General features: G+C 35.7%; 1 protein-coding gene across 1 annotated transcript in view; it reads right to left on the bottom strand.

Annotated features, from left to right (window-relative positions):
• Nucleotides 1-15531, bottom strand: part of HTR2C (5-hydroxytryptamine receptor 2C) — a 99574-nt gene extending 84043 nt beyond the window's left edge. The window contains exons 1-2 of the mRNA XM_065900789.1: nucleotides 15497-15531; nucleotides 10850-11163 (exon numbers count right to left, since the gene is read on the bottom strand). Of these exons, the coding sequence (XP_065756861.1) occupies nucleotides 10850-11163; nucleotides 15497-15531 (349 nt within the window). The remainder of the gene's footprint in view (nucleotides 1-10849; nucleotides 11164-15496) is intronic.
• Nucleotides 15532-16484: the final 953 nt, after the last annotated feature.

Here is a 16484-nt window from a genome sequence, read left to right as displayed (position 1 = left end):
TGTTCTAGTGGTTAACCTTATATCATGTTTATATCATGTTTTCTTTACATCCTGTTTAATACTCTTAGACCTCTGTTTTCTTATGAAATCTAGTTTTTCTGGCTTGCCATTTTTTGGAGTCATATAAATTAACACCCATCTTTTGTTTACAGAAAAATCAATGAAATTATTCTACTTTCTTCTTTCTCTTTTCTTCCCAATTTTTAGTTGCATTGCTTCTAAGTTGTTAGACTAACAAATAATATATATCATATAAGATATGACAGTATTCTTATGCCCTTATACCACCTTTATTTCTGTCTTAGCTCTAAAATTAAATATATTAAACACTCATGATCCATCTTTTTGAGGAAAAGTTCCCAATCATCCCTTTGTTAGATGAATCTTATCCATTATTCAGTTTCTTAAGAAGGGCTCATGGGTTCAGAATTCTCTGGGTTTAAAAAATATTAAACTTTTTACAGTTTGATGGCCAACTTGTCTGGATATAAAATCTTGGTTTGAAACTTTATTTGAGTATTTTTCTTTTTTAAATTTCAGGTATAACTTACATACAGTAAAATTCACCCTTTTAAAACTGCATACTAGAATATATAGTTTTTAAAATTTTGAGAAATATATATACAACCACTACCACCATCAAGATATAGAACAGTTCCATACTACCAAAGTAAATGCCCCTTTGGAGTCAGCATAGGATGTTCAGACCCTGGAAACTAATGATCTGTTTTCTGTCTTTATAGATTTACTTTTGAAAGAATATCATATAAGAGGTTGACTTTTATAAAAATATTGCTTCAGTGTTGCTTTGTTTTGTTATTTTTTAAAATTATGAAGCCAGTCTAATTCTCTTGCTTTTGTAAATTATTTCTTATTTTTGCCTGAAGATTTTTCTTTCTATTTAACACCTAATGTCTCAGATATATCTCAGAGTTGACTGTTCCAGGTCAAATTTTTGGTACTGGGTTGGCCCTATCTATATGTACATTTAGACCCTCTTTTATTTCTGGAAAACTTTCTAGGATTATAGTTCTAAATATTAATTCTGTTCCATTATATTTTTTTCTTTTCAAGGATTCTCATTATACACACATTGGATCTTTTATTTGATGGTCTTCCATCTCAAACACTTTCTTTTTGACCTCTTTTACTTCTTTCTTCATCTCATTTTCATTCTTTCTGTTGTTTCCGTGTTTTTCTTTAGTGCCCCTTATTAAGTTTTCATATTAATCTATTCTTCTTTAGGCACTTTTAATTTAATGTTCATTCCAATATGATTTTATCTTTTTCTCCTATTTTATTCTCCTGGGTTCAATCAACTTTTGCTTTATGTTGACCAATTTTTTTTATCCATTTCTTTTCTGAGCTTTTAGATTTCTACTTCAAGGTTTTTTTTTTATAGATATATCTTTAAATGTTTGAGAAAATTTAGTTTATCTTGAAGTATTTTGTTACAGCTTTTTTGTTTTCTGATCATTCTTTATTTGTGGGAACTTTCATCAAATGGCTTTTTTTATTCTCATGTTCTGCTTTTTTTTTTTTTTTTTTTTTTTTTTTTTATTTTTTGGCTGTGTTGGGTCTTTGTTTCTGTGCAAGGGCTTTCTGTAGTTGCGGTGAGCGGGGGCCACTCTTCATCGCGGTGCGCGGGCCTCTCACTGTCGCGGCCTCTCTTGTTGCGGAGCACAGGCTCCAGACGCGCAGGCTCAGTAGTTGTGGCTCACGGGCCCAGTTGCTCCGTGGCATGTGGGATCTTCCCAGACCAGGGCTCGAACCCGTGTCCCCTGCATTGGCAGGCGGATTCTCAACCACTGCGCCACCAGGGAAGCCCCTGCTTTCTTTTTATAGTAGCTTGGTATAGATGAAAGTTGGTTGCATCTTTGAATTTGTATGAACATGGCTAGCAGTTTGTGGGTGGTTTCCATGGCTAGCGGTTTGTGGGTAGTTTCCAAGATTCCAAGCTCTGGAGCACCCTTTTCTCTTCATATAACAAAGTATGATTTCTTTATTGGAGGGCTTTTGGGGTACAGTGGAGGACAGTGGGGGGAGGGTTGATGGGTTCTTACATGTTGACTTTTTTTTGTCTTATAAGATGATGAAATTTCCCCTCTTGTTTCTTTTTCCCTTCACTGTGCATTTTTTTTTCAAAAGTCACCTCTCCCTTTTAACCCTTTTCTACCTCCAAAGAGTTCCTCTCCAACACTGCTTTCTTGAGTCATATGTACACTTCTAAGTCACTTCTCTAAAGGATGAGCTTCCAGAGAAGTTTCTCAGAATTTTCGTACTTGGAATAGACTTTCTTTCTTATGATGATTTTAGATCAATCTTAGGCTTCCTACTAGTTTTCCTCCTCTCTCTTTCATCTAGTATTTACTGGACTGCCCTTCCTCTTCACAACAGCACATGGCGGGAGCCTAATAGAGAGCTCATTGTGATCTCTTATTTATTTTCTGCTTACAGATAATTTGGAATTTGAATGTTCTCCAAATTAGGTGGTGGTATTGTGTAGTTTTATTTGTTTTTGTTGTTCTTTATTGCTTGGGGGTGTGGTGATGGATGTGTTAGGATATTTGGATTTAGGCTGATGCCATTTTTTGACCACTCATATATTTTTAAGGGAGAAACTGGCAAAATGAAATAGACACCACAAGACAAAGTATACCTTCTAAAGCACATTCATTCCAGTGACCTTTTCTTACATAACTTGGAGCTATAGTGTGGTAAAATGCTCACAGAGAAGGTAAAATACTTATACTTTGAAGTTAGTGCATCATTCAAACTCAGTAAATATAAGGAAAGCATATTTCCTGAGAACACTATTTATAAAATGCCTATTGAGACAATCTGTTACCACTGTGTATTTAGAACAGGATAATTAATTTGTAAATTCCATGAGAGATTATTTTCTAGATGCAGTAATCTTCTTTTAGGACTTGAGAACTAGATACACTTTCAGTATTAGTCCTTCCAGTCTAATTCCATTATACACTCCAGGGAAAAGGGAGTCTACTTCACTGCCTTGTGAGATGAGCATATCGGCAATGAAATTCAAACTGGGTTCTCCAACTCCCTAGGAAAGAAACTTTGCAGTGTAGTATAAGTGGTTTTGATTGTTCTTAATAAATATTAGCTAGAAACAAAAGTTAGGTTAAAACGAATATGGCAAAGATATGGCAGAAAATCAAAAGAAAAATTAAAAGCTCTCTAAAATCATATATCAAAATTTTCAATGCTTGAATTTTTATTGTGATAATATGACCTTGAACTTATATAATTAATTTTTATCACTGTCTCCTTTTAAAAACATGAATTATAGACTCTAGGAAGAAGAATAGCTGTTATTGAGTGCTTATTATGTGCCAAGCACTTAGTTTGTCAATGTTTAAGAAGATTACTTAAAATATGTTTTTAAAGATGATGAGCCTTGGGGACCTTCAAGATGGCAGAGGAGTAAACGAGGAGATCACCTTCCTCCCCACAAATACATAAAAAATACATCTACATGTGGAACACCTCCTACAGAACACCTACTGAACGCAGGCAGAAGACCTCAGACTTCCCAAAAGGCAAGAAACTCCCTGTGTACCTGGGTAGGGCAAAAGAAAAAAGAAAAAACAGAGACAAAAGAATAGGGATGGGACCTGCACCTCTGGGAGGGAGCTGTGAAGGAGGAAAAGCTTCCACACACTAGGAAGCCCCTTCACTGGGAGACACAGGGGGTGGGCAGGGGGAAGCTTTGGAGCCATGGAGGAGAGCACAGCAACAGGGGTGCAGAGGGCAAAGTGGAGAGATTCCTGCACAGAGGATCGGTGCTGACCAGCATACACCAGACTGAGAGGCTTGTCTGCTCACCCGCTGGGGCAGGTGGGGGCTGGGAGCTGAGGCTCAGGTTTCGGAGGTCAGATCCCAGGGAGAGGACGGGGGTTTGCTGCATGAAGACAGCCTGAAGGGGGCTAGTGCACCACAGCTAGCCGGGAGGGAGTCCGGGAAAATGTCTGGACCTGCCTAAGAGGCAAGAGACGATTGTTTCAGGATGTGTGAGGAGAGGGGATTCCTTCCCTTTCTGCCCACAGAAGGCAGAGCACCACCTAAACCAGCTCCAGAGACAGGTGCAAGCTGTGGGTATCAGCTTGGACCTCAGAGACCGGCATGAAACATTAATGCTGCTGCTGCAGCGGCCAAGAATCCTGTGTACAACCACAGGTCACTATCCATAGCCCCCTGGGAGCCTGTGTAGCCCACCACTGCCAGGGTCCTCTGATCCAAGGAGAACTTCTCTGGGAGAACACACAGTATGCCTCAGGCTGTTGCAACGTCATGTCAGCCTCTGCTGCCATAGGCTTGCCCCACATTCCAATTATAACTACTGTACCCCTCCCACCCCCCGGCATGAGTGAGCTAGAGCCCCCTAATAGGCTGCTGCTTTAACCCCGTCCTGTCTGGGCCAGAACAGATGCTGAGGGCGACCTACATGCAGAGGTGGAGCCAAAACCAAAGCTAAACCCCAGGAGCTGTGTGAACAAAGAAGAGAAAGGGAAATTTCTCTCTACAACCACAGGAGCAGTGGGTTAAAGCTCCACAATCAATTTGATGTACCCTGCATCTGTGGAATACCTGAATGGACAATGAATCATCCCAAAATTGAGGTGGTGGACTTTGGGAGCAATTGTAGACTTGGGGTTTGCTGGCTGCGACTGATTTGTTTCTGATTTCTTATGTTTATCATAGTATAGTTCTGAGTGCTTGTTATCATTGGTGGATTTGTTTAGTGGTTAGGTTGTTCTCTTTTTTTAAATTATTATTTTATTTTAATAATTATTTATTATTTTTTTTCTTTTTTTGTCCCTTTTCTTCTGAGCTGTGTGTCTGACAGGGTCTTGGTGGTCCGCCCTGGTGTCAGGCCTGAGCCTCTGAGGGGGTACAGCCGAGTTCAGGACATTGGACCACCAGAGACGTCCCAGCCCCACATAATATCAATTGGCGAGAGTTCTCCCAGAGGTCTCCATCTCAACACTAAGACCCAGCTCACCCCAAGGGCCAGCAAGCTCCAGTGCTGTATGCGCCATGCCACAAAACTAGCAAGACAGGAGCACAACCACACCCATTAGCAAAGAGGCTGCCTAAAATCATACTAAGTTCATAGACACCCCAAAACACACTGCCAGATCCAGCCCCACCCACCAGAACACAGGCACCAGTCCCCTCCACCAGGAAGCCTACACAAGCCACTGAAACAACCTCACCCACTGGGGGCAGACAACAAAAACAGTGGGAACTATGAACCTGGAGCCTGCAAAAAAGAGACCCCAAACACAGTATTTTAAACAAAATGAGAAGACAGAGAAATATGCAGCATGAAGGAGCAAGGTAAAAACCCAATAGACCAAACAAATGAAGAGGAAATAGGCAGTCTACCTGAAAAAGAATTCAGAGTAATGATAGTAGAGATGATCCAAAGTCTTGGAAATAGAATGGAGAAAATACAAGCAACGTTTAACAAGGACCTAGAAGAACTAAAGACGAAACAATGATGAACAACACAGTAAATGAAATTAAAAACTCTCTAGAAGGAATCAATAGCAGAATAAGTGAGGCAGAAGAATGGATAAGTGACCTGGAAGATAAAAAAGTGGAAATAACTACTGCAGAGCAGAATAAAAAAAAAAGAATGAAAAGAATTGAGGATAGTCTCAGAGACTTCTGGGACAATATTAAAGGCAACAACATTCAAATCACAGGGGTTCCAGAAGAAAAGAGAGAAAAAGGGACTGAGAAAATATTTGAAGAGATTATAGTTGAAAACTTCCCTGACATGGGAAAGGAAACAGTCAGTCACGTCCAGGAAGCACAGAGAATCCCATACAGGATAAATCCAAGGAGAAACATGCCAAGACACATATTAATCAAACTGTGAAAAATTAAGTACAAAGAAAAAATTTTCAAAGCAGCAAGGGAAAAGCAACAAATAATATACAGGAGAATTCCCATAAGGTCAACAGCTGATCTTTCAGCAGAAACTCTGCAAGCCAGAAAGGAGTGGCAGGCCATAGTTAAAGTGCCGAAAGGGAAAAACCTACAGCCAAGATTACTCTACCCACCAAGGATCTCGTTCAGATTTGATGGTGAAATTAAAATCGTTAAAGACAAGCAAAAGTTAAGAGAATTCAGCACCACCAAATCGGCTTTACAACAAATGCTAAAGGAATTTTTCTAGGCAGGAAACACAAGAGAAGGAAAAGACCTACAAAAACAAACCCAAAACAATTAAGAAAATGGTAATAGGAACATACATATCGATAATTACCTTAAATGTAAATGGTTTAAATGCTCCAACCAAACGATATAGACTGGCTGAATGGATACAGAACAAGACTCGTATATAAGCTGTCTACAAGGGACTCACTTCAGACTTGGGGACACATACAGACTGAAAGTGAGGGGATGGAAAAATGTATTCCATGCAAATGGAAATCAAAAGAAGGCTGGAGTAGCAATTCTTATATCAGACAAAATAGACTTTAAAATAAAGACTATTACAAGAGACAAAGAAGGACACTACATAATGATCAAGGGATCAATCCAAGAAGATATAGAATTGTAAATATTTATGCACCCAACATAGGAGTACCTCAATTCATAAGGCAATGCTAAAAGCCATAAAATGGGAAATCAACAGTAACACAATAATAGTAGGGGACTTTAACACCCCACTTTCATCAATGGACAGATTATCCAAAATGAAAATAAATAAGGAATCAGAAGCTTTAAATGACACATTAAACAAGATAGACTTAATTGATATTTATAGGACATTCCATCCAAAAACAACAGAATATACTTTCTTCTCAAGTGCTTATGGAACATTCTCCAGGAAAGATTATATCTTGGGTCACAAATCAAGCCTTGTTAAATTTAAGAAAATTGAAATCATATCAAGCATCTTTTCCAACCACAACGCTATGAGACTAGATATCAATTACAGGAAAAAAACTGTAAAAAATACAAACACGTGGAGTCTAAACAGTATGCTACTAAATAACCAAGAGATTACTGAAGAAATCAAAGAAGAAATCAAAAAATACCTAGAAACAAATGACAATGAAAACACGGTGACCCAAAACCTATGAGATGCAGCAAAAGCAGTTCTAAGAGAGATGTTTATAGCAATACAATCCTACCTCAAGAAACAAGAAACATCTCAAATAAACAACCTAACCTTACACCTAAAGCAATTAGAGAAAGAAGAACAAACAACTCCAAAGTTAGCAGAAGGAAAGAAATCATAAAGATCAGATCAGAAATAAATGTAAAACAAGTGAAGGAAACAGTAGCAAAGATCAATAAAACCAAAAGCTGGTTCTTTGAGAAGATAAACATAACTGATAAACAACCAGACTCATCAAGAAAAAATGGGAGAAGACTCAAATCAACAGAATTAGAAATGAAAAAGGAGAAGTAACAACTGACACTGCAGAAATATAAAGGATCATGAGAGATTACTACAAGCAATTATATGCCAAAAAAATGCACAACCTGGAAGAAATGGAAAAATTCTTGGAAAAACACAACATTCTGAGACTGAACCAGGTAGAAACAGAAAATATAAACAGACCAATCACAAGCACTGAAATTGAGACTGTGATTAAAAATCTTCCAACAAACAAAAGCCCAGGACCAGATGGCTTCACAGGAGAATTCCATCAAACATTTAGAGAAGAGCGAACACGTACTTCTCAGACTCTTCCAAAAAGTTGCGGAGGAAGGAATGCTCCCAAACTCATTCTATGAGGCCACCATCACCCTGAAACCAAAACCAGACAAAGATGCCGTAAAAAATGAAAGCTACAGGTCAACATCACTGATGAACATAGATGCAAAAATTCTCAACAAAATACTAGCAAACAGAATCCAACAGCACATTAAAAGGATCATACACCATGATCAAGTGGAGTTTATCCCAGGAATGCAAGGATTCTTCACTATACACAATTCAATCAATGTGATACACTGTATTAACAAATTGAAGGATAAAAACCATATGATAATCTCGGTAGATGCAGAAAAAGCTTTTGACAAAATTCAGCACCCATTTATGATAAAAACTCTCCAGAAAGTAGCCACAGAGGGAACTTACCTTAACTGAATAAAGCCCATATATGACAAACCCACAGCCAACATTGTTCTCAAAGGTGAAAAACTGAAACCATTTCCTCTAAGATCAGGAACAAGACAAGGTTGCCTGCTCTCACTGCTATTATTCATCATAGTTTTGGAAGTTATAGCCACAACAATCAGAGAAGAAAAAGAAATAAAAGGAATCCAAGTTGGAAAAGAAGTAAAACTGTCACTGTTTGCAGTTTACATGATACTATACATAGAGAATCCTAACATGCTACCAGAAAACTACTAAAGCTAATCAATGAATTTGGTAAAGTAGCAGGATACAAAATTAATGCACAGAAATCTCTTGCATTCCTATACACTAATGATGAAAAATCTGAAAGAGAAAATGAGGGAAACACTCACATTTACTCTTGCAACAAAAAGAATAAAATACCTAGGAATAAACCTACCTAAGGAGGCAAAAGACCTGTATGCAGAAAAGTATAAGACACTGATGAAAAAATCAAAGATGATACAAACAAATGGAGAGATATACCATGTTCTTGGATTGGAAGAATCAACATTGTGAAAATGACCGTACTACCCAAAGCAATCTACAGATTCAGTGCAATCCCTATCAAATTACCAATGGCATTTTTCACAGAACTGGAACAAAAATTTTACAATTTATATGGAAACACAAAAGACCCCTAATAGCCAAAGCAATCTTGGGAAAGAAAAACGGAGCTGGAGGTATCAGGCTCCCACACTTCAGACTATACTACAAAGCTACAGTAATCAAGACAGTATGGTACTGGCACAGAAACAGAAATATAGATCAATGGAACAGGATAGACCTCCCAGAGATAAACCCACGCACATATGGCCACCTTATCTTTGTTAAAGGAGGCAAGAATATACAATGGAGAAAAGACAGTGTCTTCAATAAGTGGCACTGGGAAAACTGTACAGCTACATATTAAAGAATGATATTAGAACACTTACTAAGACTGTATACAAAAATAAACTCAAAATGGATTAAAGACCTAAATGTAAGGACAGACACTATAAAACTCTTAGAGGAAAACATTAGGCAGAACACTCTATGACATAAATCACAGCAAGATCCATTGAGAAATGGAAATATAAACAAAAATATACTAATGGGACCTAAGGAAACCTAAAAGCTTTTGCACAGCAAAGGAAACCATAAACAAGATGAAAAGGCAACTGTCAGAATGGGAGAAAATATTTGCAAGTGAAGCAACTGACAAAGGATTAATTTCCAAAATATACAGTCAGCTCATGCAGCTCAATATCAAAAAACAACCCAATCCAAAAATGGGCAGAAGACTTAAATAGACATTTCTCCAAAGAAGGTATACAGATTACCAACAAACACATGCAAGGATGCTCAGCGTTACTAATCATTAGAGAAATGTAAATCAAAAGTACAATGAGGTATCACCTCATACCAGTCAGAATGGCCATCATCAAAAAATCTAGAAACAATAAATGCTGGAGAGGCTGTGGAGAAAAGGGAACACTCTTGCACTGTTGGTGGGAATGTAAATTGATACAACCACTATGGAGAACAGTATGGGGGTTCCTTAAAAAGCTAAAAATAGAACTAGCATATGACCTAGCAATTGCACTACTGGGCATATACCCTGAGAAAACCATAATTCAAAAAAGTGTCATGTACCACAATGTTCATGCAGTTCTATTTACAATAGCCAGGATATGGAAGTAACCTAAGTATCCATCAACAGATGAATGGATAAAGAAGTTGTGGCACATATATACAATGGAATATTACTCAGCCATAAAAAGGAACAAAATTGAATTATTTGTAGTGAGTTGAATGGACCTAGAGTCTGTCATACAGAGTGAAGTAAGTCAGAAAGAGAGAGACAAATACCGTATCCTAACACATATATATGGAATCTAAAAAAAAAAAAGTTCTGATGAACCTAGGGGCAGGACAGGAATAATGACACAGATGTAGTGAATGGACTTGAGGACACAGTGAGGGAGAAGGGTAAGCTGGGGCGAAGTGAGAGTAGCATTGACATATATACATGTAAAATAGATAACTATCTATTTTACATGTATATATCTACCACATGTAAAATAGAAAGCTAGTGGGAAGCAGCTGCATAGCACAGGGAGATCAGCTCGGTGCTTTTTGACCACCTAGAGGGGTGGGATAGGGAGAGTGGGAGGGAGACACAAGAGGGAGGGGATATGGGGATATATTATACATAGAGCTGATTCACTTTGTTATACAGCAGAAACTAACACACCATTGTAAATCAATTATACTCCAATAAAGATGTTTAAAAAAAATGAAGATGATGAAAGATGAAGGCTTCTTTCATCTTCTTTGTATAAAAGCTGGTACTAGGTATGTGTACTGCCCGGAACATAGGGGTAGGCACATGTTTCTTTCACTGTCACAATCTGTATATTGGAAGGCAATTGTCATTGTTTACAAATGACACTGAGCAATAGAGTATCTATATATGATTTTAATATATTATAAAACATTTGTTTTGCTCTTTCAAGAGTCTGCTACTGATTTATTTAATAAATATACACACATCCAATTTCTTCTGTCACACAATTTTCTTTTTTGTTTATTTTCCAAATGATACAAGTAGAATAATTAACTTTCTGATTTTTTACGAAACCTGCCACAGATTTATGACATGATCTGAGATCAAAATACTAATAAATTTGTACTTACCATAAAGGATTGCAAGCAGAGACAGTGGCATGACAAGTAGTCCCACTAGCATATCAGCAATGGCTAGGGACATTAAGAAATAATTGGTGGCATTGTGCAGTTTCTTTTCCAAGCTTACTGCCATGATAACGAGAATGTTGCCACCTATTGTCAAGATTATTATTATGACGATTGAAAGTGCTGGCCAGTTTTGTACCCCGTCTGGGAATTTGAAGCGTCCACCATCGGAGGTATTGAAAATGTCAGTTACTATGGCTGCTACTGGGCTCACAGAAATATCACATTGCCAAACCAATAGGCCAATCAGGTGCACACTGAAAATTAAGAAAAAAATAATCAGGTATATATTATATTGCTTGTACCTAATAAATTACTTATGTAAATCAACTGCTTTTCCTTTAACAATCATTCTTATTATCATCATCATTTCTACTCTTAATTAAACCTCAGTATCTCTTCTTTCTCTCCCCCAAATACTTTTATTGAATGCTTAATATGAGTCAGGCACTTAGTTTACTGAAATATATATGTATAATCTCTTTTGATCTCATATAACATCCTCATGAAGTCAGTACTGATTTATATCTATTATGTATAAGGAGAGACTGAGGTTCAGAGAAGTTAAGTAACTTTCTCAAGGAAATATAGCCAGTAAGTAGCAGGGGCAGGGTCCGTACTCAAGTCCCGTTGAATTCAAAGCCTGTGTTTTAGACTTTTACTCTCTACACTCAATCTGAAACCACAGTATTGTTTGACTTGCTGAGTGACTTTATGCTGGCCCATAATTTCTTAATATCTGTCCTGTAAATTTTCCTTCTACCTGACACTCTCCCCATTTATGTCCTATGTTTTCTGGTGTTGTTCTAGGTTAGAAAATGATTTGTGGTGATAATTAACTCCTATGGGTTTGCTGCTTTCCTATGCTGGAAAAGAAATCTCTTAAGTCATTTAAAATGTACACCTCTCATGATGGTACTTATGTAGATTTTTACTGGTAGGAATTTCAGGCCAAGTGGCAGACTAATGCAAGAGAGACAGACGTGGTTATGTTTTGTACATTCCAAATTAATTTCCCCTGATGGTGATATGAGATTTATTCAGGTTTCATACATTAATGTAAGTCCCTAAATTGTCTCATGAAACTAATATTTATTTTCCTTAATAAGATAAACAAGAAAGATAAGTATATTCAATATTTCCTGCTTAAAAGCAAGAATTATTATCTGTGAATGACTGTCTTATGTGTATTCTATGTTCAGTAATAGTTATTTAATGAATACTAAGCAACAACTATACTATATGTACTAGTTGTTAAACCCTGATATTATTTATAGAGAAGAAAATTTCCTCTACTGGTACAATATGTGCTAACCAATTCTCTATGCAAGAAAATTGCATGGGGGATGGAACACATGACATTACAAAATCGAGAGTGTATGAGTTCTCCATGTAAAAGTTTTGATTTCATTATCTCGTTCACTTGTTCTTTGAGCTAAAAATATTATTTCTACAGGGAAAATATATGTGTGATTAGATTGACTATCACTTATTATCAATCATCAGAGAAACTTGCAGTAGTAACACTAGATGATTATGATTATCATAATTGTATCTATAATATTATACACACACACACACACACACACACACACACACACACACACACACCATACTTTCTGAACCAGAACTGGAACACTGAACCTGAAAAATTATTGGCCTTATTTAAACTTAAGTAAAATATTATAATAATTTTCTACCACGTTTAAAAATTATTTCTCTTAATATCTTGTTAATATACTTTATGTATTTTAACGTAATGAAGAAATCATGAAAATATTTTGACTTTCTCATTCTACAAGGGGTGAAAACTAATACTTCAGACATTTAGCTTAAAACTACTTCCTCATTAGTCAAAGCTGCCTGATATCCTAAGCATCATGTCGGTGGGAGACATACATAGTAATTTTCTTCAAATCATGAAAAGTAATCATTAAATTCTTTCCAATGCTGGATGTATTCTTTTTTCCTGAGACATAAAAAATAAGCTAAAATAATATGTGATTCAAAAAATCTGTATCATAATTAATTTGTGATTAAAGTGAATAGAAATTATAGAAATAAAGGACCAAATAAATAGAAGCAAGGTATTTGCCTTCAGCTTTGATTACTCTGTCACTGTATTTGTTGTATTTGGCATGTGGCTAATGTCCTGGCTACTTGACCTAAATGATTTTTTTTGACCAGTCACTTAACCTCTCAGAAGATCAATTTCCTCATCTTTACAATGAGGATGATCTTTATCACATTATTGTTGTGAAAATTAAATGATATATGTAAAGTCTCAAAATAATACCTTTGTCGTAATAGGCCCTCAGTAAATGTTGGAGCTTACCTTCTTTCTGTCTCCAAAGTTAAACGAAAGTATTTTGTGGTAGCTATACCCTAAATGTACTTCAAAATTTGTCAAGAATTTAGGTCCTGGTTTTATTTTAAGAAGGTACTTATTTATGCAGAACTGGCTCAGATAGTAATTTTAAATCCAAGGTCTTTTCTGGCCTAGCTGTCGAAAAACATGTTCTTCTGAAATTAAAAAAAAATTCTGGTTTAAATTAGTTGATGATCATTTCAAGTAGTCCCACAAGACTTTATGCTCACAATGATATGCTGTATCTTCAATTTTCAGTTGCAGAATCACAAATATATTTATTCTTAAGCCTAGATAATATGATCCTAACAGGATATGCAATGCAACTTCAAATTTTCTCAGTAAATTGTGAAAACATCTAAATCCTTTCACATTTCTGTAAAAATAGTAGAATACAAAATAAAATTGTATATAACAAAAGTACATGAAAAACTATGTCCAATTATGAATTTTATGATTTGAGTATCTTAGAACTTTGGGGTAGAAAACCACTTAAAACATTCATCTTGCCTACCTCTGCTGGTCAAATATATTTTTACTTTTTATTAAAGAGTCCATGAAACAAATACTGAATTATTGAGGAAGCTTGTAGAATCTAAATATATCTTTTGTGAGTTATTAAATAAAGTAATGGTGTTGGGAAAAATCCTGACAGAGTTTTTACTTCAGTTTCCTGGTTTCAATTCAATTCAATTTAATAAATTCTTATTGAGCACTACTTATGAGCAAATTATTATGATTTTTACTGCAGTCAGTCCTATTTTCTACAGTATTATAATCAAGAATTGGCTGTATTCTAATTAAACCTAATTTCTAACATTTACATGTTCAGTGAAAATCATACAGTCCTTTTACAGAAGAGGAGTAATCTAGGTCTTGTTTCTAAAGCTTATGCTGATTGCTATTAAGCCCACAGAAGTCTCATAAAATACGTGCACAAAAATCACAATTTCTATCTGAACAATTGAAATAACTTATTAATTGCTACTAAGTTTTGAATGAAAATATCTGACATTTTTAGTCGATAAACAAAATTATAATTTGATTTAAAAGTCTGAGTACATTTTAAATCTACTGAGTTTTTGCATGGCATATGACAATGGGCATTATTAGAAGAGATGAATGATCCCTTGTTTCTCTTAATGTAATGGAAAAAATTCTATGTGAATTCTTTAATTCCATAGCAGAATAATTTGGTACTCTTTAAGGTAGCCCTGCATTTGGTATATGGATCAAGGCCTATATACTAAGTTGTCCTTTCATTTTTCCCAGACCTGGCTCTTTATTTCCCTTCTTTATCACTGTCCTTCACCCTTTCCTTTTCCTCTCTGCTCTAGTTTTCTTGGAACCACGTATCCTTGAGTCTATCATCACTACAATGTACAATGACATCCAAGATGGACTATAATGGTGCATATTGCAGAGGATCCAGTGTTGATGTACTTTATATCTACACTGCTCTGTAAACTGTTTCCTCAGTGAGCACTTTTATAGAAATCACAGAGGAGATTGTGCAGGAGCAAGGTGATTCAAGGCTTCTCAGTTGTACTGATCAGAGTTTACAGAGCCCTGGATCTTGTTTTCCATGCCCCCATTCCTCAAAGAGTAGGTTTAGAAGAAAGCAACCCAACCTTTTACTAAGTTAAAAAGAAGATATACCTGGATTAGATCATGTTTTGAATTGCTTAGTGCTTGAATTCAATGCTTTCCTTATCACTTTTATGTTATGTTCTATTGACTTTAACTACTGGTTCATTGTTTCAAGGCTACATCCTGTCCAGCTACATCCTCCAACCCCTATTCCCTGACTTCTCGCTCATTCTTTTGCAACCTTAACTATTTTTCATAGAACCAGAGACTTGTAAAGACATTTATTCTCTTGGCTGTTTAGTTCATGCAGGAAGGAAGAGGAAAGAACCTTTCTTATTTCTACATTTTAACCATACAGAAAGCAACCACAAGTATCAGAATTATTTTTGAATGATATTACTTGTTTGAACATATGAGTGGTTGTGTTTAATTGGAGTTCAAGTTATTGGTTTTTTTCCCATTTATTGTTTTTGAATAGAAAACACCAGTAATATTAGTCTATTGGAATGCAAGTCATTTATACAGATTGAGGCAAATATAGCTGAATAATCATATAAAAACCTTTTTAACATTTTTGAGCAAACTACTATGAAAAGTTATTTTTAAAAAATAATAGGTAATAACATCCTTACAGGAACGAGTGCACTGCCTTCCTCAGGTTCACCATAATTGCTTCAGTCGTAAGCAACCAAAGTTTAAAATTGAGAAGAGGAAATTTAACAGACTGGATTCATTATGCCATCCTTTCTGGGGAGAGAAAAAAGAAAAAGAGAGTTAGTTAAAAGTTTAAATAACTTTAATAACCTTCGATTAAATAAAAGTAAATATATTTATTAAGTGGTAAGAAATAATCAATACTAAATTTAGCAAACAAGCAAGCATATTATATAAGTGATAAAAAATGGCAAGGAGAATAGATTTTTCATTTATTTACCAATATACAACCATCATAATTTTTCTAAAATTTCTTGTATATACTTTCTTTATATGGGGCTTCTACTAAATCTCCCCCTGCTGGAGTACAAAGCAGTGTTTTGAAAAAGAAATTAAGAATATATGCTTCTTAATTTGCAAACTATTGGGGGAAAGTTTGTGATCTAATAATTAAGTAGCATGTATAAAGTAAAAAGGTTTCATCTTATACAGCAATGAAAAACTAAAACAAGTTTTAAGCAGTTTTATAAAGTGAACATATTTTGTACAACATTTCTAACTTTTTTTTCCAGTGAAGCAATCTGCTTTTTCATAGATAGCTTTCTTTATACTTTTGCATTAACCAACAATATTATCCAGAGGGTAGCCACAGGTTTATACCAAAATAAATGAGTTGATTAAGTTTACCTAATTAAATATAGCAACAACCCTATGAACCAACTAGTTAGTATCCAACAGATAATATGCTGCAGTCAGGGCACATGGGATAATGTTGAAAATTGCAAGCAAAAGGTCAGTTGCACTCGATGATTGAAAAACAAAATTTAGTTTCATTTATTAAGAACTGACAGTGCATCTTCAGAGGAATTAGGAAGGAAACATGAACACTCTACAAACATCAAAGAATTTCAGAGTGAGTACCTTTGATTTCTGTAGGCTATTTTTGAAGGAGTTATTGGTTGCAAT

Source organism: Phocoena phocoena, chromosome X (genome assembly GCF_963924675.1).
Source record: "Phocoena phocoena chromosome X, mPhoPho1.1, whole genome shotgun sequence".
Taxonomy (NCBI): Eukaryota; Metazoa; Chordata; class Mammalia; order Artiodactyla; family Phocoenidae; genus Phocoena; species Phocoena phocoena.
This window is presented reverse-complemented; position numbering and strand designations above follow the sequence as displayed.